The sequence below is a fragment of the Arachis ipaensis genome, chromosome B10 (genome assembly GCF_000816755.2).
Source record: "Arachis ipaensis cultivar K30076 chromosome B10, Araip1.1, whole genome shotgun sequence".
Lineage (NCBI taxonomy): Eukaryota > Viridiplantae > Streptophyta > Magnoliopsida > Fabales > Fabaceae > Arachis > Arachis ipaensis.
Window position 1 is genome coordinate 100,657,665 of NC_029794.2, and position 26,857 is coordinate 100,684,521.

General features: G+C 37.4%; 4 protein-coding genes across 5 annotated transcripts; 3 read left to right on the forward strand and 1 right to left on the reverse strand.

Moving 5' to 3' along the window:
• LOC107621049 (4-alpha-glucanotransferase, chloroplastic/amyloplastic) lies at positions 6,537–12,776 on the forward strand. Its single transcript, XM_016323095.2, has 17 exons — positions 6,537–6,676; positions 7,249–7,429; positions 7,505–7,567; positions 7,737–7,825; positions 7,917–7,977; positions 8,108–8,186; positions 9,769–9,905; positions 9,983–10,141; positions 10,244–10,320; positions 10,674–10,813; positions 10,893–10,924; positions 11,002–11,076; positions 11,235–11,307; positions 11,423–11,511; positions 11,804–11,848; positions 11,935–12,087; positions 12,211–12,776. Exons 1-17 carry the CDS (start codon positions 6,537–6,539, stop codon positions 12,313–12,315), a joined length of 1,698 nt encoding a protein of 565 aa, XP_016178581.1. The 3' UTR covers positions 12,316–12,776.
• On the forward strand, positions 14,046–16,614 carry LOC107622838 (F-box/kelch-repeat protein SKIP6). Its single transcript, XM_021114200.1, has 2 exons — positions 14,046–14,336; positions 15,390–16,614. Exons 1-2 carry the CDS (start codon positions 14,208–14,210, stop codon positions 16,356–16,358), a joined length of 1,098 nt encoding a protein of 365 aa, XP_020969859.1. The 5' UTR covers positions 14,046–14,207; the 3' UTR covers positions 16,359–16,614.
• Positions 16,787–19,806, reverse strand: LOC107624378 (shikimate kinase 1, chloroplastic-like). Of its 2 annotated transcripts, none has more exons than XM_016326877.2 (11): positions 19,410–19,806; positions 18,852–19,072; positions 18,694–18,752; positions 18,549–18,603; positions 18,360–18,432; positions 18,171–18,258; positions 17,923–18,005; positions 17,704–17,833; positions 17,545–17,623; positions 17,343–17,407; positions 16,787–17,204 (listed from the first exon to the last, which is right to left on the reverse strand). In XM_016326877.2, the coding sequence occupies exons 2-11, from the start codon at positions 19,057–19,059 to the stop codon at positions 17,154–17,156; spliced, it is 891 nt and encodes a 296-aa protein (XP_016182363.1). In that variant the 5' UTR covers positions 19,060–19,072; positions 19,410–19,806; the 3' UTR covers positions 16,787–17,153. The 2 variants fall into 2 exon arrangements, with proteins under 2 accessions (XP_016182363.1, XP_016182362.1); XM_016326876.2 differs by having other exon boundaries at positions 19,404–19,806.
• On the forward strand, positions 20,892–22,162 carry LOC107621048 (protein FAR1-RELATED SEQUENCE 4-like). The gene is made up of 2 exons (XM_021113123.1): positions 20,892–21,586; positions 21,735–22,162. The coding sequence occupies exons 1-2, from the start codon at positions 20,904–20,906 to the stop codon at positions 22,051–22,053; spliced, it is 1,002 nt and encodes a 333-aa protein (XP_020968782.1). The 5' UTR covers positions 20,892–20,903; the 3' UTR covers positions 22,054–22,162.

The window sequence follows — 26,857 nt, forward strand, 5'->3', positions numbered from 1 at the left end:
GGTTTTGATGCTGTCTGGGTGATTATGGACTAACTGATGAAGTCGGCTCACTTTCTACCCATTCGGATGAATTATACTCTTGAGGAGTTAGCACGCTTGTACATAAAGGAGATTGTGAGACTTCATGGTGTGCCTACTACTATAATTTCTGTTAGAGATCCCCGTTTTACTTCAAGGTTCTGGGGTGCATTTCAGAGAGCTTTTGGAACCCGTTTGAGCTTGAGTATAACTTACTATCCTCAAACAGATGGTCAATCTGAGAGGACGATCCAAACCCTAGAAGATATGTTGAGCGCTTATGTTTTGGACCAGCCAGCGAACTGGGATCGGTATATGCCACTAGTGGAGTTTGCATACAATAACAACTACCATGCGAGCATTAGAATGGCTCCATATGAGGCTCTGTATGGGAGGAAGTGTTAATCTCTGCTATGCTGGTATGAAGCTAGGGAGAAAAGTTTATTGGGGCTGGATGATAGCTGAAACTACTGAACAAGTCAAGAAAATTAGAGACAGGATGCTCACTATTCAGAGCCGTCAGAAGAGTTACGCCGATCAGAGGCGGAAGCCCTTAGGCTGCGTTTATTTACAGAGACAGGACACTGAGACAGGGACACAGAGACACAAAATTGTGTTTGGCAGAGGAGACATGGACAGAGACAATGTGTCCAGAGACAGTGAATTAGTGTATTTTGTGTCCATCCTGACAGGAAGGACACGGAGACACTAACAAGGGACACAACTTATTTTTTATTTTTTCTTTCATTATTTTTGTTAATTTTTCATAATTATATTTTTTATTATTATATTTTTCATCTTAAATTTTTTGAATGAAAAAAAATGAGAATAAATTGGATTTTCATAATTTGTTCTAGTTTATCACCAAACAGAATACAAGAATACAATTTTGTGTCTCTGTCCATCAGTGTCTTGTCCTGTCCTGTTCTCAATGTCTTGTCCTATCCTGTTCTCAGAAACAAACACAGCCTTAGATTTTGAGGAAGGAGACCATGCTTTCCTTAAGGTTACTCCAACAACAGGAGTAGGTAGAGCGATTAAGACGAAGAAGCTGAATCCTCGATATATCGGTCCGTTTTAGATTCTCGAGAGGGTTGGACCGGTGGCGTATCGGATGGCTCTACCGCCTCACCTTTCAAACCTGCACGACGTATTTCACGTGTCATAGCTTTGGAAGTATACTCCTGATGCTAGCCATGTGTTAGAACCTGAATCGGTCCAATTAAAGGAAGATTTGACTCTGCCGGTGACTCCGATCAAAATTAATGACACGAGTATTAAACGGTTGCACAAAAAAGAGGTTTCATTAGTCAAAGTGGCATGGAGTCGGGCTGACATTGAGGAGCACACTTAGGAGCTTGAGTTAGAGATGCGAACAGACTACCCGCACCTATTCTCAGGTAACTAAATTCGAATTTTGTGGGCAAAATTCCTATTTAGGTGGGTAGAATGTAAAACTCGGTTAATTAATAACTAATTAACCCATAAATTAAAAAATTTATTCTAGAAAATTGAAAATTTAAATTTTATGGTTTAATATGATAGAGAAAATTAAAACGAAAATTTTGACACCAATTTTAAAGAATTCAGCCCAAGATTGGGCCGAACGGACCGAATCGGGCAAACTGGTCCCATATTGGGCCCAAGGCCCAACCCAACTCAGCCCAATTAAATAAAACAGCACTCTTCTCCCCCTCTTGGCACTCATTCCATGCTAAAACACAGCAAGGAAAGTGGGAAGAGTTTTCGCAAAGTTCAAACCCTCACTTATGATTCAAAGTGACATAACTTTTTACTCTGAGCTCTGATTGTCACACCGTTTGCGGTCAAGCGACCGCAGCGTTGAGCCCTACAAAGCCCATAACTTCATTTAAGAGGTAAGCCACAAATTTCTCTCTGTATTTCCAGCCCTTGATTTCAAAATTTAGTGGGTAAAGTGTTGAGATTTTTGAGTTTTTGATGTTATAAGATCCAATTAGCTTGAAGAAAAAGCTTCTTCTTGCCTCTTTGATCCTTGGGTACGGTAAGAGATCTCAACCCTAGTGAAATTTTTTAATTAAGGCATTTAGGTATTGAGTTGTTATGTTTGGATGTGATAATTATGGTTTAGGTAGTGTGTATGTATATGTTGAAGCTTAATTGAGGTCTTGAAAAGCTTAGAATGGGACTTTGGTACTGAGAAATTTGTTTGAAGGGTGTTGGAACTTGAAAGTTGAGGAAAAAGGTGAAATTAGAAGTGTTCCGGGTTGAGCGAGGAATCAGCCAATGTGTGGTTTCAGTTTTCTATATCTAAAATGTAATGTAATGTGAAAACTTAGGCTAGAGACCCTAGGATAGGTATTGAATTTGAGATGTTGATTGGTTATAACAGATTATGTGGATTATGTGATTATTGATTTTGAAGGTTGGTATTTGATGATGTATATTGTGAATTTTGAACTTGGATTATTGAGTTAAAGTTGATAAAATAGAGAATTGATATATTGTGGAATGAATATGGAAGTTGAAAATGTGGTTGAGGTTGAAATGGTAAGGTTTTGGTTGGTTTTAAAAGGATTTGGAAGTGTATGTTTTGAAAATTGGAGGTTTGTAGATTTTGTGAAAATAGGGTTTTTGGCCCAACTTTGAAGGAGCATAAGTTGGTCTCCAGATCCTCGATTTGTGTCAAATTTGTTTAGAATGAAATTGGGTCCGAGATGTTTATGCCGTTCAAAGAATGGAGGAAAAATGTTTTAAAATGAGGAAGTTATGCTCGATCAAAGTTTGGTGCATAAATTGGATAAAATGGGACTTAGCAGCTTTTCGTATTTCTGCATAACATGCGTACGCATGCATCTCGTGCATGGGCAAAATCGCATTCCCACGCGTACGCGTCGCCCACGCGTGCACGTGACATGGGGGTTTTATGTACGTGAAACTCTCATGCGCGACCAGTCGATTTTGCCTGGTCCGCATGCGTGCGTGAGAGAGAGAGCAATGCGTACGCGTAATGGGCTAAAACACACGCTCACGCGTATGCGTGAGAGTGGATTTCTTTGGCGCTCACGCGTGTGCGTGACCCTATTTCCAGCAAGTATGATTTTTGTGTTTTTAAAATCGGATTTTAAGTTTCTAAGGCCCCATTTTCATCCTTTTAGTCTCAAATCATAATAGAATGCCTAGTGATTAAGAAGAAGCTAGGGAAGGGGTAACTTGTGAATGAAGAAAAGGGTAAATTATGAAGAATTATGACTAATGATGATTATATGAGTTGTTGAGGATGATGGTAGAAGTGTTGTGAATGATATGATCCGAATGGCTGTATGTGATAATGAGTTATGGCTGGTTATGAATTATGATTATAAGCCGAATGGCTGAGATAAATATCAATTTATGGCTGAGTATGAATGCATATATGCTGGTTGATTGATATTGTATTTGTTGCACTTCCACTTATCTGAGATACGAGTTTTCCTGGATAAAAGCAGTGGCTAGCCACCACGTGCTCCAGGTTGAGACTCAATACTCTGCTGACCCTATGTTGTTAGTGTGGCCGGACACTGTGAAAGTTCCGGATGAGCTCGCCCCCGTGGATAAACACCAGTGAGGGTGTTGTATGTGATTATGATTATGTTTGTGAATAACTCGAGTTGGGGATGCGCAACAGAGGGATAGTCCAATGGTTAGCTACTAGGACTTGTTGGGTTGGCTTTATAACTGACAGATAAGACTCACCAGCCACTTGGACAGGCATGCATCATATGCATTTATATGTTTGTTTAGTGTGATTTGTTTGGAATGCCTAATTGACTGCATAAATACTTGCTACTTGTTTAACTGTTGTATCTGCTTCCTGTTTGTGATTTCCTTGCTTGATATAATTGTGTTTGCATATAAAATTATCGGTGGTGGTTGGGAGGTTCGGAGGAGTTGGAAAGGGGAGTTTTAGCTAGACTGAAGATCCTTAGTTAGTTGCCTATTTTTGTTTCTCATGGTTTAGTTATGTTTATACGCTTTAATTATGAATTTGGGAGTTCTAGGATTGCCTTCGGCTTTCCTATGACATTATATGTTAGATATTTGGGCACTGTTACCATACTGAGAACCTATGATTCTCACCCATGCAGATTTTGTGGTTTTCAGATGCAGGACGTAAGACTCCTTGCTGAGGCATGCTGGAGACTTCTATTTTAGCGAAGATCCTTAGCTCTCGGGACTTTATTTTGGTTTTATGTACTGACTTAGATACTTATTATCTCTATTGTATATATATATATATATATAGTATTGACTCCTCTTAGAGGTTATTTTGAAGAAACAGGTTCTGTAACTTGTCTTTTGGGTTTTCCTACTTTATATATGTATGTATACTTCTCTGCTCGGACCGATTATCTTCACAAACCGATTCTTGAGTTTTGATATCTGTATTTTTGGCACTCTTTTGTACATATACTCGTGTTAACTTATCCTTTACCCCGCTTTGCTTACGTTATCACACTTGTGAGTGTTGCGCTTTTCTGTTTAACGATTTTGATTTACCCCTTTTTCTTTAAAGGCTCCTAGTTATAAACATTTTCACATTACTATATATACTAAATTTTATTTTTAGAGGTCGTAATACCTCGCCCCTCTATTTTATGACTTAAGCATAAGACTCTGTGTGGTAGGGTGTTACATATAACTCATAATGCACAATAAAGACTGAATTATAAGGTGACGGATCACAGCCCCCAAGTTTTGTCTGCCGATCATATGATCCAAGCTAAGCTTAAAAAATAAATTAAGTTATAACTCTGTTAAAAGATGAGTGAATAATGATATGGTGAGCCCCAAGCTTAGTCGGTTATTATGTCGGCATTTATTCAAAAAATAATTGAGTGGTAAAAGTTATTCAATCAAGATAGTTAGTGTGGGGGATACTTTTCTGCTCATGAACAATTTTAGCATTTGATTGTATGTGAACTGAAAAATTTAAAAATAGATATCCATTGACGGAATCGATTGTATGATCCGAGGATATAATGGTTAATTGTCTTGGAAATTTTTCTGGCCCACAACAACTTATTGATGAATTTTTCGTTCAAAAAAATTTGTTATTGAATATTTACAATTTATAGTGAAGGTCATATGACGTGAATAAGATAAATTGAGAAAATGAATACTTACAAAGTCGCAACATATATTAAATAATGTATATTATAAAAGTAAAAGAGGTTTTGAATAGAGGTTGAGAAATAAAAAAAATTAGAATACATAAATTGCTAAAATATGTAAATGTTATTTGAAAATTGATTCAAGTATTTGAATATAATTCAAATTCTTTGAATCTATTCGGTAGAGCAGGAAATTAGTTTACCGGCCCCACGGTGGGCGCTAATTGTTCTTGTAGAGGTCAGCCGCTGTATAGCTCGTCCGCCGAGATGAGGTATACGTCGGCAATGAGAGAACAAGGGGGTGTGTATCTGCAAAAGACACTCCGACGCTCAAGTTAGTAAGTGTTTAAGAGGCATATAATAATTCTATGAATATAGAATGTTAGACGTGAAATAGAACTTATCACGTGAGTGTCCTTATAATAATTCTATGAATATAGAATGTAAGATATGAAATAGAACATATCATGTGTTGTGTATTATAATAATTCTATGAATATAGAATGTAAGACATGATATAGAACTTATCATGTATTGCCTGTCTTGAGATATAGAAATTGGTGCCTTTTGTAGGCATAAAGTTGATGAATGATATTCATGTTATGACCGTTTGGTCATTAAGATGGAAATGATGGTCATGAAGTCGGTAATGAAGGTGTCGGTTACAAGAAAAGAATAAATAATAGTTAACGCCGAGTTATAACTCATAATGCACAATAAAGACCGAGTTATAAGGTGACAGATCAGAGTTAAATTTCAATTTAGCCCCTAAATTTTGGCTCGATACTCAATTTAACCCTTAAAATTTCGTTAGCCCCAATTAGAATCCCCAAATTTGCAACAATGGCTCCCGGTTACCCCTGCGGTCATCTCCACTTTACTTGACACTGTGCGGCCTGTTTAGTGCTGAGTGTGCTTGGTAATGATTATATGACTTAGAGAATGTATTAGATAACTTAATCTGGCCCCTACAATTAAAATTAATCCATAGATAAAGTCCCAAGATTCTCAAACTGATCATCCAGGATCGTCTTCCCAGAGCTCTGCTAGGTCACGTTCATATGGAACCAACTATTCCCATCTATTTCACCATAGCAATCACACTCACTACCCCACCTAATTCCTATCCAAACTACCGACTCTCTCCTCTTTCCTAAACTATATATCACCAACAACTCCAAACCCACCATACCCTAAACACATGCAATTCGTGGTGGCTCGTGATAGTAACAACAACAAAAGGGGAGGCAGGAGTGGCCTTCGAAGCTCGCAGTGCCTCACACCTCTCTTTTTTCCAACTTAGTCGAGATCATGAGTCTCACAAGAGTGGCATTCAAATCCTTATTTCTCTGCTCTTCCATCAATGTTTGAAAACCTCCACTCACGATGTCGCCTCGAAATGCCGTCGTTTTGGTCCCCTTTCCTTCAACACAAAGTCCCGCCGCAACAGCAACAACATTAACATTGCTCAAATCCTCAGTGCGTTATGGTACAACAACTTTGTCTCCGCTTTTGCTTTTCTCTCTGTCTGTCTCTCATCTGCCCCTTTTTTTTTTTAAATTCGAATGTTTTTATTGTTGTTGTTGTTGATGATAAAGAGAGTTATAGTGAAACTTGTACATAAAGAGAAAAATAGTGGTGGTTATAATGGTGGGATGGTTAAGAGTCCTTGCTGTAGGTGCGATTTGTAAGGAGAATTTTAACACTATCCATATTTAAAACGACGTCGCTTTCATGGAATTTGAGCGCGAAATTAATACGACATCGTCCTAGATGTGTCATGTGTGTTAAGTAAATGTGTTAGATCAGCATTTCGATTATAGAGATTATTGTAGAGATAATAAAAAACTATTATTATAAATTTGGAGATTTTAATTGAGGTTAACAAAATTATAAAAGGTAAATTGAATATTGAATAAAATTTCAAGGGCTAAAATAAAATTTAACTCGTAATGTATGAAAATATCCCTTAAATGTCCCTGCTTTGCTATACAAACTTCTCATAATAAAAAATAAAAAAAATAAAAAAATGCTTCGGATCAAACAATTGAGTTGTGACGGTGTATGTACACATTGGATGAATGATTTGCTCATGTAGTCACGACTTGCCGCCAAATTACGGCGATTGGCTTCCCAAACCTGACCTCGATAATCGCAGAAGAGCCGGAATTCTTCTACATCCGACCTCGTTTCGGGGACCGTACGGCATCGGCGATCTCGGCCAAGAGGCATTTCGTTTCATTGATTGGCTCCATCAATCTGGTTGCTCCCTTTGGCAGGTTGCCAAAACGTGTTGATTTCTTCTCTTTGTTTGAAAATGATTTCAATCTGAAAATATCTGATTCTTGTTGCAGGTGCTACCACTTGTGCCTCCTGGCAGAAAGGCTAACGAAGAAGGTTCCCCTTACTCCGGCCAGGTTCTATTTTTTTATTTTATTTATTTGTTTTTGTCTCTTTTTGTTTTTGTTTTTAGGTGTAGAGGAGTTGACTGAGATTGAGGGTCAACTCTTACTTATTTATTTTTTTTAAGTAATGCTCTTGTGCTGAAAGCTTACCTGCTTTTCTTTTTTTCTTTTTTTTTTTTAGGATGCAAATTGTGGAAACACCTTGCTCATCTCACTGGAGGATCTTGTTAAGGATGGATTATTGGAAAAGCATGAGCTTCCAGAACCCATGTGAGATTTACTGCTATGTTTTTCACTCCCCTTTCTAGTGTTTCCTGTTTGCTTTTCTTGTTCTTATGGTTATATTCTTAAATGAACGCAGTCATGCTGAGCGGGTGAATTTTTCACTTGTTGCTGACCTTAAGGATCCCTTGTTAACTAAAGTAAGATATTCATCACTGCCATTCTTCCCTTTCATCTAATTAAAAATTGTTACATCATGTCTTTAACTTTGGTATAATGAACGCAGTACTTAATGTTTATTTTTCCTTTTATTTTAACCGGTTTTTATAGGCTGCAGAGAGGCTGATTTCAAGTGAAGGGGAACTCAAAACACAGCTTGAGAGTTTTCACAGGGACCCTAACATATCAAGTAAGAAACCCAGTTAGTTGCACTTCTAATTTTTACATCCCAACATGCCTATATGTTAGCTTGTAAAACATTTACTTTGACTTCAAGATGTTTGTCTGCAAACAAAATCTGATTTGAATAAACATGCTGTAAGATTAGTATCTCTTTGATATCTTGCTTTTCTTTTTTATATTTTATTATTTTTTTTTTGTTGAGATTCTTGATCCTGCTACATTATGCAGTTTCCTCTCTGCTAAGTACATTCTTCAATTCTCAACAAGGATTTTTCTAAAAAATATATAAGTATTAAAATTCTAGACTTGTTCAGTAAGAAGATGTTTAGTTGGGAGGATAGGGGTAATTGGCTTTGGCTTTGGCGTCAACATGTTCCGGAAAAGCACAAATTTTTGGCCTGGCTATGTCTTCGGGAGGCTCTTCCTACTGCTGCATTTCGTTTTAGGAGGGGCATTTCGCACACGGATAGCTGTCCACGATGTTTCTCAAGTCAGGAGTCGGTTTTACATTGTATTCGGGATTGTCCAAAAGCCCAACTTGTTTGGCAAGCTTTAGGGATCTCCGATCAACCAGTGGATTTGATGAGTTGGTTCTTATATAATAGCAAACAGCGCCCTTTTAGATTCTTTTCTGGTCTCTGGTGGATTTGGTGTTCGAGAAACAACGAGATCTTTCATCCTCACGAGCATTGGACCACAGACAAGGTGATTGGTATGGCTTTGTCCTTAGAAAAGGAGCTCCGAAATATTTTTGAGTTGCAACGACTATCTATCCCCTCAACCATTAGTGGCTCTTGGATTCCCCCCTCAGTGGGTACCTTTAAGATTAATTGTGATGCTAGCTATCCTGGCAGTGGTGCTCGAGTTGGTTTTGCTTGTGTTAGCAGAGATTGGAAGGGAATGTGGCAATGAGGCTGTCTGGGAACAATTGAGAGTCGTAGCATTTTGCAAGGAGAGTTGTTTGCTATTTGGAGAGGCTTTCTTTTAGCATGGGACTCGGGACAAAGAGACATTATATGTGAGACAGACTGTGTGGAGGCTTTTACTATTGTCAATAATTTACAAGATTGCTCTGGGTTTACTGATCCTTTGGTGTTAAAAATCCGAGATATCATGTCTTGGAAATGGCGTGCTGATCTTCGGTTGATCTTGAGAGATGCAAATACAGTAGCAGACATCATGGCAAAGACTGCAATGAGGACTATTTCTCCCCAAGTGGAGCTTCCATTGCCTTGGAAGGAGTTTGAGAGTAGTATTCAGCGGGACTGCCTTTCTTAAGCAGTTTCTTGTTTTTTTCTCTTTCTTAGTTTTTGTTTATTTTCTTTTAAGTCACCAAAAAAAAAAGACTTGTGATGGATTTCTTTTCTCCAAAGCTCATGTAAGGACACTTGTCTTAGATATGCACAGTTGTCACACATATTCTATGATCCATTTTCAAGTCTTAGACATGGAAAACTTCAAAACTTTGTCAACTCTTTACGAAGTAGATCAGTGATGGGTGTTGTTATTGTTTCCAAGGCGAACAATGATTAAATTTTATCATACGTTTTTCTCTTGTAATGATGTGATCTCTTCTCCATGTTGTATAGGCTGGCTTGAAGATGCAGCTTATTTTGCTGCTATTGATGATAGTTTAAATACAATCAGCTGGTACAATTGGCCTGAACCTCTAAGAAACCGCCATCTTGCAGCTCTAGAAGAGATTTATCAACAAAAAAGACACTTCGTAAGATCATAATGAATGCTTTCCAGTACTTGTAGCCAGAAGTTGTTTTGCTGAGTCACTTATGCTTTTGCATGCAGATAAATGTGTTTATTGCTCAACAGTTCTTGTTCCAAAGGCAATGGCAGAAAGTTCGTAACTATGCAGAGAGTAGGGGAATTAGGATAATGGGAGACATGCCCATATATGTTGGTTACCATAGTGCAGATGTTTGGGCAAATAAGAACCAGTTTATACTGGTTAGTTTTCTCTAAAAAATCTGACTCTGAAGTTGTCTGATATACATTTTTTCACTCCATTTTTCACCTTGTGATCATAAAAAATCTCTACTTATCTGGCAGAACAGGAAAGGTTTTCCTCTTTTAGTTAGTGGAGTTCCACCCGATGCATTCAGTGAAACTGGTCAGCTGTGGGGCAGGTTTGATCTTAATCCCAGGATAAATATTTTGCCATAAATTTACTAGTTGAACCTTTTCCATCTTTTTTAATTTTTTCTCACGAACTTTTTGTTGTTATTGAAGTTATGTGGTAATTAACAACCATTCCCCATGATTATGTTATTTTTGTTCCTCTTCTCTTTCCATAACTCTTTAAACACCTATGACAATATCCTGATTGATTATTTTTATAAGCCTTTTTAAGAAAATTTCCCCATCTTCTCCACCGTTATATTGTAATATTGCTAACATGTCACAGTACATTGTAAGGCCTCCTATCTCATTCGGGTCTCTGATTTCTTATTTTTTAAAATTTTCATATTTTAATGAGAAGTCCTTTGTATGATTGGAATGCCATGGAGAAAGAAGGATACTCGTGGTGGATACGCCGCATACGCCGTGCACAGAATTTATATGATGAATTTAGGATCGATCACTTTAGAGGACTTGCTGGATTTTGGGCTGTTTCCTCTGGTGAGTCTACTCTAAGTTTATTTCAACATTTTACCTGGTGTGATGATTTTTTAACATGTGTATGCTCTATAATGTGCAGCAGCAAAGGTAGCTATGGTTGGAAAGTGGAAGGTCAGATCCTATTATTTTTTTCTATCTTTAATATGTTTGGTCAAACTATAATATGCTATGTATCATTTGAATGATAGGTAGGACCTGGGATATCCTTCTTTGATGCCATTTTCAGAGCAGTTGGAAGAATTAATATCACAGCAGAAGACTTGGTATATAATATCATAACAAATTCTTAAATGTTTCTATGTTATTTTATAATTTGTTGTGAGACGGATGTTGCTTGTCAATCATATATCAGTGAAATAAGTATATGAATCTTTCTAAGGCAAGCCCGTGTAACTTTTCTGGAGTTGTTATTTTATGACAGGGAGTTATCACAGAGGATGTAGTTCAACTAAGAAAATCCATTGGAGCACCTGGAATGGCAGTCCTCCAGTTTGGTAATTATTAATTGCTTATTTTGTTTACCATCGTTTCTTGTCCTGCAGTCCTGCTCTAAAGTAGTAATTCTAAGTCTCATTTCCTGAATAATTTTATCATCTATTTATTCTTCAGGGTTTGGAAGTGATGCTGCCAACCCACATTTGCCTCATAATCATGAGTGCAATCAAGTTGTATATACAGGGACTCACGATAATGACACAGTAAGAATTTCTTGTCTTACATTTCTTAACACAGCATGTCTCTCTTCATGGGAAGGAGACCTGGGTATACACTTTGAAATCTGTAAAAGCTTTGTTGAAGCAACTGATAATATAAGATTTGTGATATGGGCACCTATTTTTCTTTAAACTTTATGATAATGATAATGGTGTTTTACCCATTGTGATAGCTACATGATATTGACATATATCTAGTTCCAAATTATTGTATGTCTTCAAATATATTAGCAGTTAACATTAATAAACATTGATAAGAAAGTTCTTTCTGCTACAGATCCAAGGTTGGTGGGAAGCTTTGAAGCAAGGAGAAAAATCAAATGTGGGTGCTAAAGCCTGTGTGTAATAGTGAGATGCGAGTTTTTAATCAAGTCGGATGGGGTTCATCGCCTTTATTTCATGTTTCAGGTGATAAATTATCTCTCACTAAGTGAGCCAGATGACATTTCTTGGGCACTAATCAAGACAGCACTGGCTTCTGTTGCTCAAACAACAATAATACCTATGCAAGATGTTCTTGGACTGGGGAGTTCTGCCAGGATGAACATTCCTGCCACTCAGGTAAAAGTTTATTCCGAGTTTTCAGTTTGTTCCAGCAACTAAACTCTACGAAAAAGAGAACCATTTTAGCCTCAAAAAGATATAATAAAATTTATGAAATTGTTGATCTTATGACCAATGCAGTTTGGAAACTGGGGTTGGAGGATTGAAAGTTCTGTGAGCTTTGATAGCTTGGAGAGAGAAGCAGCTAGACTTAAAGAGATGCTTTCAATGTACGGCCGATGTTGAATGTTGAATCCTTTTCTGATAGTAAAGTAGAAGAGTTTGCTTGGACACTGCAGCATAGCAGTTGAGAAGTGGAAAATGCTAAACCCTTGATGTTTGTTCCTAAGTTGACAAGTACGGATGTGTTGATCAATGCAAGCCAAGTTCCTGATCAAGAAATTTGAGAATGTTGGATGCTTCTATCAAAATTTGTAATGTGATCTAGCAAGTTCCGGGTCCTTGGCTGTATGTTTTGGTTTGGTGATCTGATGCCATACCTTGAACCGTTTTGGGAAACTCAAAGCAGCAGCTACCGCATATCCACAAATGTCTGATGTCATCATGGTGTGGGGCAATTTTCTCAAATTATTGTATGTTTTTATTTTTTATTTTTTTAAATGACAAAGCCAAGCTCTTGCTCTTGCATTGTTTTGTGAATTAAACCATGTTCATAAAAAATAATAAAAAATGACATTTGTTATCAACACGAAGTCCATAGGAAATAACTGGCCTAACATTTTGAGAGTCCTACCTCTTTAATAATGTATAAATAAAACACATACAAGCAGCTATGGCATACCCACAAATTTCTGATGTCATCATGGTTTTATATGTTTTATACGTAATAAAAAAGTGTCTTTAAAATTTAAAGATAAATTCTATCATACTATTATTAGGCTAGTTATGCTTTATGATACAGAGTGTTGGGTAGTCAAAGGAGAACACGAACATAAGTTAAGTGTGACATAGATAAAGATGTTAAGATGGATGAATGGTTATACGCTATTGGATAAGATTATAGAATTGCGTCTCAAGTGATTTGGACATGTGAGAAGAAGACCGATATAGTACTCCAATCAAGAGGGTGGATGAGATGGAAGATGGACAATGAGTGAAAAGTAGAGGAAGATCTAAGAAGTCTATCTATAAGGTTGCGCAACCTATCAAGACATTGTATGCTGAGACAACATCAACCACAATGTAATCAATACTCAGTGTCTTTGATTTTGCACCCTTTTTGAAAAGTGTTATATAAAGAAATGTACTCAAGAGGTCGAATCGGCGTATCCCCCAGTCCGAAAAGGTTATCTGGGTATGCTTTAGATCCTTTTGTTCCAACCCAAGTTTGTCGAAAGCGAGTTTGAACAGAATATCTGTCGAGCTACCTTAGTCTATTTCTATGAAGGTTTGCGTTGGTGAGGATCATTGTTATCACCACGGGATCATCATGTCCAAGTGTTTATCCCTTGAGCGTCCTCTTTAGTAAATGAGATGATGGGCAAGTCGGAGAGTGCTGTCTTCCCTAACTTGGTAAACTTTTTTCAGATGCCTTTTTTGTAATGATTTTGATCTTCCTCCTCTCGCAAATTCTCCATTAATCATATGTATGTGCTTTTCAGGAGTTTGAGGTGGATGTTCTTGTCGTCCCCTTTCTTCTTCTCTTTTTCTTTTTCTTGAGTCAGCTGACCTATCAGCAAAGTATCTATTTAGTCGACCTTCCCTAACTAACTTTTCTATGATATTCTTTAAATCGTAGCCGTCGTTAATAGAATGTCCATAAAATTTGTGATGTTCGCAATATTCTATCTAACTTTTTGTCTCCTTGTGTTTAATTGGACGAGGAGGTAGAAACTTTTTGATATGACATATTTCTCTAAAAAATTTTTGTCCTTTAATTTATTTTTTTGTATCTTTCTAAAATTGTTGGTCACTATTTTTTATGACATTAACAACTTATGTATTAGTGTATTATACCAAATTAGTGTAATATTCATGTATTACACTCCTCCCTTTATAATATCCAAAAAATTAGCCTTTCTCAAAAGTCAAAACAGAGACAGTGACTGACACCCACCAAAACGAGAAAATTCAGCCCCAACTCCGTCTAGGCCCTCTCCCCAGTCCCCCTCGCAACGATGTCGTCGTCGTCCTCCTCCTCCTCCTCTTCCGAATCGGAATCAGAACCTCCGACGGGCATATGCCTGATCCCCTCCCTACCTGATGACGTGGCACTGAACTGCCTAGCACGCATCCCTAGGCCCTACCACCCCGTCCTCTCCCTTGTCTCGAAGCCCATCCACTCCCTTTATTTCCACGGGATCATTGTGTTCAGGTGTTATCCATTGAGCGTCCTCTTTAGTGAACGAAATGGTGGGCAAGTCGGAGAGTCTGTTGTTTTTCCTAACTCGGTAAATCTCTTTTAAATGACTTTTTCGTGATGATTTTGATATTCCTCCTTCCGCAAATCCTCCATTAATCATATGTATGTGTTTCTCAGGAGTTTGAGGTGGATGTTCTTGTTGTTCCCTTTTTTATCTTTTTTTCTTTTTCTCAAGTAGTTCGACCCATCAGCAAAGTATCTATTTAGTCGACTTTCTCTAACCAACTTTTCTATGATATTCTTTAAATCGTAGCAATCGTTAATAGAATGCCCATAAAATTTGTGATACTCACAATATTCTATTTGATTTTTCGCATTCTTGTGTTTAATTGGACAAGGAGGTAGAAGCTTTTTAGTATGAAAATTTTTTGTCCTATTTCAAATCGTTAGTCTCATTGTAATTTTTTTTGGCCAATTCTATAGTGCCTATCAATTGTTGTCTAACTTTTGCCTAACTTATTTTTTGTGATAAATTTTAAATTTTTAAAATAATTTATTTTTATATCTTTTAAATAAAATATTAATTTTTAATTTTTTTTAATAAATAGATACTATTTTTTAGGCACGGTGACATTCACTTTTTTTTTTCTCTTTCTAAAATTGTTAGTCACTATTTTTTATGACATTAACAACTTATGTACCAGTGTATTATACCAAATTAGTGTAAGATTCATGTATTACACTCCTCCCTTTATAATATCCAAAAAATTAGCCTTTCTCGAAACAGAGAGAGTGACTGACACCCACCAAAACGAGGAAATTCAGCCCCAAATCCGTCTAGGCCCTCTCCCCAGTCCCCCTCGCAACGATGTCGTCGTCGTCCTCCTCCTCCTCCTCTTCCGAATCGGAATCAGAACCTCCGACGGGCATATGCCTGATCCCCTCCCTACCTGATGACGTGGCACTGAACTGCCTAGCACGCATCCCTAGGCCCTACCACCCCGTCCTCTCCCTTGTCTCGAAGCCCATCCACTCCCTTTTCTCCTCCCCTCACTTTTACCACGCCCGCTTTCTTCTTAACTCCACCCAACACCACCTCTACCTCACGCTCCGCTCATGCGCCTCCACCCTCCTCTGGTTCACCCTCCATCGAACCCCGTCCCGCATCCTCCTCGTCCCGTTCCCCTCTCAACCCTCCCCCGCTATCGGCTCTGCCTACGCCGTTCTCGGTTCCACCATCTACGTCATCGGCGGCTCCATTAACGACGTTCCCTCCTCTCACATCTGGCTCCTCGACTGCCGCTTCCACCGATGGCGACGTGGACCCTCTATGCGCGTCGGCCGCGAGTTCGCCGCTGCGGGAGTCGTCGACGGAAAGATTTACGTCATTGGAGGCTGCGTCGCTGACAATTGGGCCAGGTCGGCCAACTGGGCGGAGGTTCTTGACCCCGCCTCCGAGAAATGGGAGCGCGTGGCGAGCCCCGCGGAGGTTCGGGAGAAGTGGATGCACGCAAGCGCCGTGGTGGACGGCAAGGTGTACGCCATGGCGGATCGCGGCGGCATCGCGTTAGATCCCAGATGCGGCGCTTGGGAGAGCGTGGGAACGGAGCTGGACCTCGGGTGGCGAGGGAGGGCGTGCGTGGTGGATGATATTCTTTATTGCTACGATTACTTGGGGAAGATTAAAGGGTTCGATGTGAAGAGTGGGGTATGGAAAGAGCTGAAGGGGTTGCATAAGGGGTTGCCTCGGTTTCTGTGTGGTGCTACCATGGCTGATTTGGGTGGGAAGTTGGTTGTGGTGTGGGAGTGTGGTGGTGGGAATGGGAAAGACATGGACATTTGGTGTGCTGAGATTCAAGTTAGCAAGAAGAATGTAGAACTGTGGGGTGAGGTTGATTGGTTCCAGAAGGTTCTTTCTGTTCCAAAAGGCTCTTCTATTGTGCACTGTTCTTCAGTTGCTTTGTGACACTTGATCCAACAAGTTCTTTTCCAGTTTGATCAGGTGGCATTTACAGCTCCATTGTTGTATGAATAAATGGGGTTTGCTCAAAATAGTAATGTGCATTTTACAACTGTATATTGTCTTGTGTATTTTAGCACTTTAATAGTTCAACATTCCCTTTGTTTGCGTTATGGATGCGGATGAGTAACTTGTAGATTGAAGGTTGTGTTTGTGATAAATCCATAGTGTATTCCACTATATATGGTACTTTTCTCCATTCTATTTTGTTCCCTTTACTGTTAGACAGTAATCCAAAGTTCCAAACATTTCTTAGAAAGTAACTGCTAATCCAAATTCTCAAACAATAGGAATTATATATTAACATTACCTAAAAAGTTTTAAAAAGAGTTTTGGTATGGCTAGTATGGATAATGAGTTAAGTATATATAATGTTAATTGAACACCAGTGTATGCCATGTAGAAGAGAATGAAATTAGGGTCACTTTACAACAAGAGCAGACGTATCTGAAGAAAGCGTACACAAAACTGATATAACCATATCATATTACAATGCACATGCTCTACGAGTGTTTATGCACATGCTCTACGAGTGTTTATAATGGAACGAAAAAATCAAAACTGTATATACTGAATACTTGCTGCTTGCAGTTCCTCTCAAATTATGTAACACTAATCGTGCATGAACATTAAATATGTGCCATGTTGGTGCCGCACTACATCAATTCTTTCCAAACACAAAGGAAAAGCATATTCTCCTGCACTAAATGAGGTTTGAAGAGAAATTATAACCAGCTTGAGCTAGCAATATCCATCTTCACTCTTTAGAAAGCCTAGGATTTGTTCCAGAGCCTGAGAAATACACAGCCTCAAGTCAGATAAGTGAAAGCGTTCCAATGGTAATTCTACTAATGTTTTCAATTGTATGTAATCAAGAGCAAACAATTAAGTTTAGGAATCAGAAGGTAATAAGGCAGAAAGTGACATGACCTCAATTGCAATAGCAGTTGGAGTCAAATCTGATACATCTTTTTGGCCCAGTTTTGCTGCTATATCTGCAAAATAACACAATAATCATATACAGATTTTCTAGGAAGCATACCATGAGATAGTTATGTTACTCTAGTGCTATATTCCCACATATTTAAGTAAGGTACTAGAGAAGAAGAAATAATATTATTGAGAACCATACTTTCCAAGGAGACCTTGGCATTGGCATTTGCATATGCTTGGCTTCGTTCTTCAAAAAGAGAAGACAAACGCATGAAAGTCTGCAAATTAAATCCAAAGTGTAAAATCAATATTGATCCCAATTGCTCCACTTTGTGATCAAATTCATATTGATTACTACCTTAGTGTATGCATCTCCTACTTCAGAATGTAGAAGTGGGCGAGAATTAGTTCCTACAGCTGTTATTCTCTGAGCCAATGCTTCTACAGGTACATCCAACCATATGCTAACCCCTTTGTGCATATATTTCCTAGCAATTCCACATACAATTAAGTATGAGTGAAGACTCAATAATCTCCATAAGAGTTCATCGTTAACATGAAGATTAAATTGGTATACCAATTAATAGGCCTCACAACAGCACCTCCGCCCGTGGATATAACATGTCTATGCGTCATTGACAACTTCCGCAACACCTCAGTCTGCAACCGTGAAAATAACCACAGAAAATGAATGGCTATATTGTGATGATAATAATAAAACAGCAAAAGAATCCCAAACATTGATATGATACAATAACAAGAGTCCTTATTATACAAAGGTAAGGAGATTTATATCGCATAAACTGAAGATATTTTTTAACTGACCTCTTTATCACGGAAAAAAGTCTCTCCATAGTGCTTGAATATATCAGCTACTGAAGTTCCATCAACCTCCTCCTCAATCAATGTATCGCTGGTCCCATGAAAAAAGATTGCTACAGAAAATGTTGAGATGGAACTATATACATATATTGTTCCCTTGAAATAATTTCTGATCTTAATTACAGTACCAACCTATCAAAAAACGAATAACAAAGCACTTGTGACAGAATCTTCCCTACAGTTGTCTTTCCAGATCCCATCATTCCTGCAATCTCAAAACCCAGAAATTGAAGAGGACCAGAGTAATTAACAATTATACTTGGCATCTATAGTAATTAATGTATACAACATAAGCACGAGTATTTGAACCAAAAGACTAACCAACAAGATATATACAGCGTCCACTTAAATACGGCTCCACCTCTTTGGATTTACTCTGAAATTTAAATGATTCAATCAAGTAAGATAATAATGGCATATCCATAACCACACCATAAGAAAGATGAAATGTGTCATACTTTTTTACCTTCAGAATCAACTCTTCACTGAGAGGAGTCTTAAAGCTTTCAGATTTCAATGTTGAAGCTACAAATTTGAAAAAATAAAAAAATAAATAATGAACACGAAAGTATGATTGCAATAAAAATTATATTAAAAAAGTCATTAATTAATTATCTTAGCAACCTGGAACTTTGTTATAAGAACATGCAATCTTCAAAGGGAGCTTTCTCTGTTGAATCTTCGTCGAAGGCACTGAAACAAAAACCCGAAGCTTCTTATGTTCCATAAAACCACAAGACACGTTAAGAGAACCACTTGGTACTGTTCTTCCACCCTTATCTGAATACACCATGGCTGGAAACTGTAACCTTTGAACAGCTTTAGATTCCATGGCTTCACTTCTACTGAAATGGTTTCAGTCGATATATCAGTGTTATTTTTTTTGGTAACTTATATCAGCGTTATTTATTATGCCGACAAAAATTAATTATATTTATCGAAGTGATAAATGAAAAAAATAAATACAAATGTAGAATAAAACGACAAAATTGCTAGTCGGGAGTGAGAGAATCCAGAATAAATCAAACAAATACATTTAAAAAAAAAAAACTCCGACACTCGATTCACACTGTTTCTATGATTTTGGCTTGAATTCGGTTCTCAATATGAATGTTGAAAACAAAATATATAGAAAATTAAAAAAAAAAAAACAGAGAGAATTTGAAATCTTAAAACTCTGACCTCGTACTTGTTACGTGGACAAAGGCTTTCACGGTTCGGAGGCGCCGAAAAACGAAAAAGAAGAAGGAAAATATTAATGTAATATGAATGAATTGGTGGAATTGAATCAATTGATGACGAAAAAGAATGTGGAAGAGAGATCAAATCATGGTTGATTGAAAACAGAATAGTGTCATACATTATTATTATTATTATTATTATTATTATTATTATTATTATTGTGGTGGATGATTATTAGTGAGACTGTAGAAGAGGATTTAGAATTGGAATTGTTTCACAATCTTTCTGTCACTGCGAATTTTTTTGTCATTTATATTGTTTTTTTCTTATGAACAGAGATGGCAGTATCAAATGCATGACACACACCACCATACGCACTCATGCAATTATCGCTTCTTCTATTCACCAAAAAGTGAAAAGAAACGGTTGTCTGGTGAAGAATAAAAAGCTGGAGAGGCAAGTAAGGGCCAAAATATGAAAAAGTTGATAAGATTAAACCTTTTTTATTTTTTTGTTATTGAGATAAGATTAAACCTGACATGCGTATGATAGGTTGTTAATTAATAATATTCTTTTAATGATATTCTTAATTTATACATACACTTGGGATAATTATTTAAGCAATTAATTTTTACATACAAGCTTTTTAACTGTCCAAATTTTACAAGTTCTGAAATTCTATTAGCCCTAAAACACGCTTCTTATGGGACGTATCTTTCACGCGCTTTCTTAACAGATTTTTCAATCAATCAACGCGCGAATATTTTACTTCCTTCTTCGAAAGGATTTCATTTCCTTCTTCTGCGTTTTCTTGTCTTTTCTCTTCGATCTCTTTCGTGTGTTTCTCTCTGTATTTTCCGTCACCGTTTACGTAAGTTTCTCTCTGCTCTCTTTCTTCGTTTTTCTCCATTTCTATTGTTTCTGAAATCAAGCTCTAAATTCATTTTGAAGATAATGGATGATTCAACTTTAGATTGTTAGTTGAACCAGAGTGAAGTGGATTTTGAAATTGAATCCAATAAAGTTCCTGAGGTATGGTTTAATTCCAGTTAATAATTGAATCTGAATTTGAATCTAGTTAATAGTTTATGATTGTGTAGCTTAATAATCCGTGAACCTTGTCTGTTAAATTTGTTGTTCATTGTTTCTTGTTTGAATTGAATCTAACATATTAGTTCTGATGAATTTTCTGTATTTTATATCAGACGTTTGGGTATAAATAAGAAATATTTGGGTGTATTTTAAGAAAATTTGGGTGTATTTACAGTTTATAACTTTTCATCTGACTGAGGGTGAATTGTCTTATTCTTTTAGTTGAATTATTTTAGTTTCTGTTTAATAATGATTCATGAATCTGATTGTTGTTATTTTTTATGATGGTTTTATAGTTCTATTTGCATTCTATAGTTTATGCTTGTATTTAATATTGCGTATTTTTTGGGTGTATTTTGTAGCCACAGTGTTGTTGATGAGCAGTTTTTTCCCAAGGTTGAGATGACTTTTAACACCCTTGAAGATGCTGCAAAATTCTACAAGAATTATGCGAAGGCTGCAAGTTTTTCTACAAGAGTTCGCAGCACAAATAAGAAGAGAAACGTAATTAAGAATCAATTGATTACGTGTAGTAGAGAGGGAAAATGGAAGTTGAAAATATCTCCCACCGAGAAGACAAATCCCTCAGCTGGTTTAAATTGTCCTGCAAGAATTTATATACACATATTGAAGGACGATGGTGTTTGGATCATTTCGAAAGTCATGTTGCATCATTCACATTCTTGCTGTCCAAATCAAGCAGAGATGCTCAAACAGCACAGGAAACTAAGCATGTCTGTGCGTCGTACCATAGAGAATAACGAGAAAGCCGGTATCAGACCAAGCAAAACTTACCAATCATTTGTTGCAGCAGCCGGGGGTTACCGTGATTTAAATTTTATCGAAAAAGACGTGAGAAATTACATCACGAGAGAAGTGCGGAATATTTTGGAACTAGACGATGCAAAAGAATTTGGGAAATACTTATTAAGAATGAAAGAGAAGAATCAGAATTTCTTTTTCGAGCTCGAACTCGAGGACGATCAGTCGATTCAGCTTGCTTTTTGGTCGGATGCAAGGAGCAGAGCTGCCTGTGAGTATTTCGGAGATGTTATTTCATTCGACACCACCTATAATACAAACAGGTAATATGCTGTTCTGGTTTATGATGCTGAATTAATGTTGTTTTATGAATCTGCTGCAAAGGTGTATATTGGATATTTTTGGGTGTATATAGTCATTATTTGGGTGTATTTAATGATTTTAATTCTATTTTGTCGTAATCTGTTTCAGATATAATCTGGTTTGTGGTTCTTTTGTCAGGGTGAATCACCACGGTCAGTCAACACTTCTTGGATGCGCTTTGATGAAAAACGAAGATATTCAATCATTCATATGGTTATTTCAATGTTGGCTTCGTTGCATGGGAGGAAAGGCTCCGAAAGGAATTCTCACCGATCAATGCGCATCGATGCAAAGGGCTATCGAGGCTTGTATGCCCACAACAATTCACTGTTGGTGTATCTGGCACATCATGAAAAAGATTCTAGGCAAAATAAACGGCTTTAAGGGACACATAAAAATCGAACAAGAAAGGAGCCATGTTGTTTGAAACTCTCATACCAAAGAATCATTTGATAGGAATTGGAATGATTTTCTGTTGAAGTATGGTCTTGTGGACAACAAGTGGCTTTCAAGTAATGACGTTTAAAATCTTTAGCAGAGGTATAAATTACATTTTTTTTGGGTAGTCTGATTTGGGTGTATTTTGTGGTGCGGAAATTTACAACCACAAACTAACCGGCAAGTGCACCGGGTCGTACCAAGTAATACCTCAGGTGAGTGAGGGTCGATCCCACGAGGATTGATGGACTAAGCAACAATGGTTAAATGATTTACTTAGTTAGGCAAACAGAAAAGAGTGTTTCGGTATTCAAAAGCATTAAACAATAATTCAGAAATTCAGAAGGCAGGCAAGTAAATAAGTTGAAAATAATATATGGAGAAACAGTTAAGGCTTCAGAGATATCTATTTTTCGGATTGACTTTTCTTACTAACTATTTTAATCATGCAAGATTTAATTCATGGCAAACTATATATGACTAAGCCCTAATTCCTTAGACCTTCTTAGTCTACTCTAACTTTCATCAACCACCAATTCCTTGGTCACTTAATTCCAATTAGAGGGTGAAGTTCAATTCTAGTTTATATGCCACAGAAATCCTAATTACCCAAATATAAGAGGATTATATGTCACGTAACCCGTTAAGTCCAGATAATTAGAAATTTAGGAGAAATTATTTTCAAGCTGTTGTTCAAGTAAAGAGATTTTCCAAGTTATACAAGAACTCAATTAGAAAGAGGGTCATACTTCCGTTCCACCCAAATTCATAAAATAAAGAACGAAAATAATTCTTGAAATATAAATCAGTAAATGAATTAAAATAGAAAAATAATAGAATCAGTCCATACAATCGACAGAGCTCCTAACCTTAACAGTGGAGGTTTAGTTGCTCATGGTTCAGAGAAAATAAGGATTCTGATAAAATGTATTTTGGTTAAGGTGGAATAAATAGTTAACTAATTGGAATCCCTCCCTTTTATATCTAATCCTAATTAATTTAAAATCTATCTTCTAAAACTAAAATAATATCTTTTCCTATTTTAAAATAAAAGTTTAAATCAGAATTTAAAATCAGCGTTTTCTGCACTTCGCGCTTGTCACGCGTACGCGTCAGTCACGTGTACGCGTCGATGGTCTTCTTCGCGTGTCACGCGTACGCGTCAGGTATACGCACGCGTCGCTGAGCAACTTCGCTTTTTACACGTACGCGTCAGGTATGCGCACGCGTCGTTCTCGCTGGTCATCTCCTTTAATTCTTGTGCTGATTCCATTTGTGCAAGCTTCCTCTCCATTCTCTAAGCTATTCCTTACTTATATAGCCTTCTTCTCTTTTTCTACGGAAGCTCCATCAAATCCAACCAAATGCTACCTAAAATAAACAGAATTGCACAAGACTCAAAGTAGCATCTATAGTGGCTAAAAGATAATTAATTCTTGATTAAACTCAAAAATTTAATTGCAAATTCACTAGGAAAAGATAGGGAAGATGCTAAAGCATCACAACACCAAACTTGAATTGTTGCTTGTCCTCAAGCAACCAAACTAATATAGGCTTAGAATGTGAATTTGCATGAGAGTGAGAGTTTGATTAAGCTCGTGTCTCTTCTTATAGTGGGGTTTCCAACTGCAATCCTGAATAATTTTGGCATCTCACATCAGAGGGATGTCAGTGTCTTTCGGAATTAGAATCCGGATCATATTATGAGTTCTCTAATTTTTGTACTTCAATTTAATCCTTGAACACAGCAAATTTTCTTTGATTCTCTTTTCTTTTGTGCTTTACACCTTGAGCCTAGCCGTGACTTTAAATGTTTTGTCTCAAGCTTCACTTGACACAGAAACACCACAAGCACTTAACTGGGGAACTCTTTTGAAGTTCTGATTTTTCTTTCAGCTACTCCCAGATAGTGGTGCTCAAAGCCTTTGGCATACTCTGCTAATTGCGATTGATCTCGACTCTAAATGTTTTGTCTCAAGGATTACTTGACACAAGAACACCACAAGCATATGACTAGGGAAACAACTCTTTGAGCTTTTAATCATGTCTGACCTCCCTAGTCATTGATGCTCAGAGCCTTGGACCTTGCTTTTATATCCCTTTTTTTTATATTTTTTCTTTGCTGTTTCTTTTGCTTCAAGGATTAAACTTTTACTTATTGCAGAGACTTCATAATAGTTCTCTAAATTCCTGTTCCTTGTACATCAACATTCTTTGATTCAAATTCAAATATGCACTGTTCATGTCATGCATTCAGAGTCACAGAAAATACCACCACATTTAAGTGAATAAGACTACTCTTCAATATAAACTCAATTTCTCATGCAATACATCACTTATTTTTCTTTTTCTTTTTAGATTCAAGTTCAGTGAGCGGTACATGAGACAAATAACAGAATGAAACAAATTCTAAGAACTGAAAGTACTAAAGATCGTGCAGGCAATCAAAGTAACAGAAAACAGAAAACAACTAAATAAGAACGGAAGAGAAATAGAATGAAAGGAACTCAACCACCTCAGTTATGCTAGTGGCCATCTCATTCCTCCATGAAGAACATTCATCTCCCTTTGGTGCTATTAAAATAAGCAGAAAAGCCATAAGCGTAGCGACAACACCAAACTTAAAGGTTTGCTTGTCCTCAAGCAAAGAAAAACTGAAAACAAAAACAAATAGTATGATGAAAGAAGAATAAAAGGATAAAAGAACAAGAGAGAATTAGTATTGGGGGGTGGATGATTTGAAATCAGGCGCTGATTTGGTTTAATTGGGCGTCGCATGCGACGCGTACGCGTCTGGGACGCGTACGCGTGGGCGGCCAGAATGGGAAAATGACGCGCACGCATGATGGAGCTTGTGTGCCCAGCACAGCTCCAACCCCACACCATCACAACTCTCTGGCCATACACCCATTTACGCCGATTTGCAGCGTCACGCGTACGCATTAGGGACGCGCACGCGTGGGTGGCTAAAAGCGCAAACGACGCGCACGCGTGAGGTATGCGTATGCGTGGGCTTGTTTGTGCGGAAAACATAGTTCTAGCGCCACTCCTGCTCAACTCTTTGTTCGATTTTATTTTTCACGCACACACATCTGACGCGTACGCGTCAGCGACGCTTGCGCGTCGTGTGCCCCCTTTTTTTTCCCGAAGTGTTCGGTTCCTGTTCTAAAATAGCTGCATGATCAGAACATACTTAAAACGAAAGAAAACAGTAAAAACTCAATAAAAATCAAATAAATAAGAAAATTACTACTACGAAAAATAACTTAAGGATACGAAATTATCGGGTTGCCTCCCAACAAGTGCTTCTTTAATGTCACTAGCTTGACACTTGATTGTTAAATTTTCTTCCTCTTCTTCCAGTTGGTTAAAAGAAATGTCTCCAACGGGGGAGAGGTAAAAGTTAGTGCCCCCTGATATAAATTCCTCCGAACAAGCTTTCTTTTATTGTGATTAACTTGATTCACCTTGCTTGTTGGTGTAGAGGTTGGATTATTTTTTTCTGACCTTCTCTTTTTCATGGATATTTTCTTCTGTTTCTTGGTCACAATCCCCTTTTCAGTGCTTTCCTTGGTTTCCTTCACTTCTTTGATTTCAAAATTTGGGTGTTGTGTGATGGTTAGAGTGTACCCTTCATCAAGAACTTCTTGAATTGATGATTCAATAAACTCACTCTCTATGCCAGTCTCTACTTCATTGGAGTGTAGATTCCCATAATTATTTTCATCCCTTACAACCTTCTTTGTTTGTGCATCTTCCTCTTTTGTTTTTGCATCTTCCTCTTCTTCCATGTGTGAGGATGGACAGTTCTCTAATTCATTGGAGTATAAACTTCTTTGATTGATTTCCTCACTTTCTTCTATAGGATCTTGCATCATATCTCTTAGGAAGGAATTTGCTTGTTCCTCTTCCTGGGACTTGATAATCACCTGCACATATTTCTTTACATTTTTGACACTTGTATTTATATCATGTATGAATTCTTTCATGAGAAGCTCAAGATCTGATGGTACTTGAGATGAATAAGGAGATGGTGGCTCTTGATATGAATAAGAAGGAGATGATGATTCTTGATAAGAGTAAAAAGATGATGGTTCTTGGTATGAATAGGGAGATAGTGGCTCTTGATATGGGTAGAAAGATGATGGTTCTTGATATGGATAGAAAGGTGGTGGTTTTTGGTATGAATATGGAGATGGTGGTTCTTGATAGTTGGAACATTGAGTACTGAAGTTTCTTTGGTTTTGACTTTGCCAACCAAAATTTGGATAGTTCTCCCATTCATAATAATATGAATCACTCATTGGGTGTGAGTAGTAACCCATGTGATCTCTCTCCATTATTTTTCTTAGCACAAAACACCAAAAAGAATTAAACGCACCATGTGGTAAACATGAAGGCAAAGAAGAAAGAACATAAAGAAAATTTAAACTCAATAAATAAAATAACTAGGAAGAATAAAACAACTAAGGGGACACTGGTGCACTAATTATGAATCACACTTTTCACAACTAGTACCACTTACCAGCAAGTGCATTGGGTCGTCCAAGTAATACCTTACGTGAGTAAGGGTCGAATCCCACGGAGATTGTTGGTTTGAAGCAATCTATGGTTATCTTATAAATCTTAGTTAGGAAGTCAATTATATTGATCAGTTGAATTGCGAATAAACAAGAGAGCATGGATTAAAGGTTACTTGTTATGCAGTGATGGAGAATATGTGATTGTCAGACACACGTTCATGGATTGAGGAAGGTGATGAGTGTCACTGATCATAACCTTCTCCATAGTTA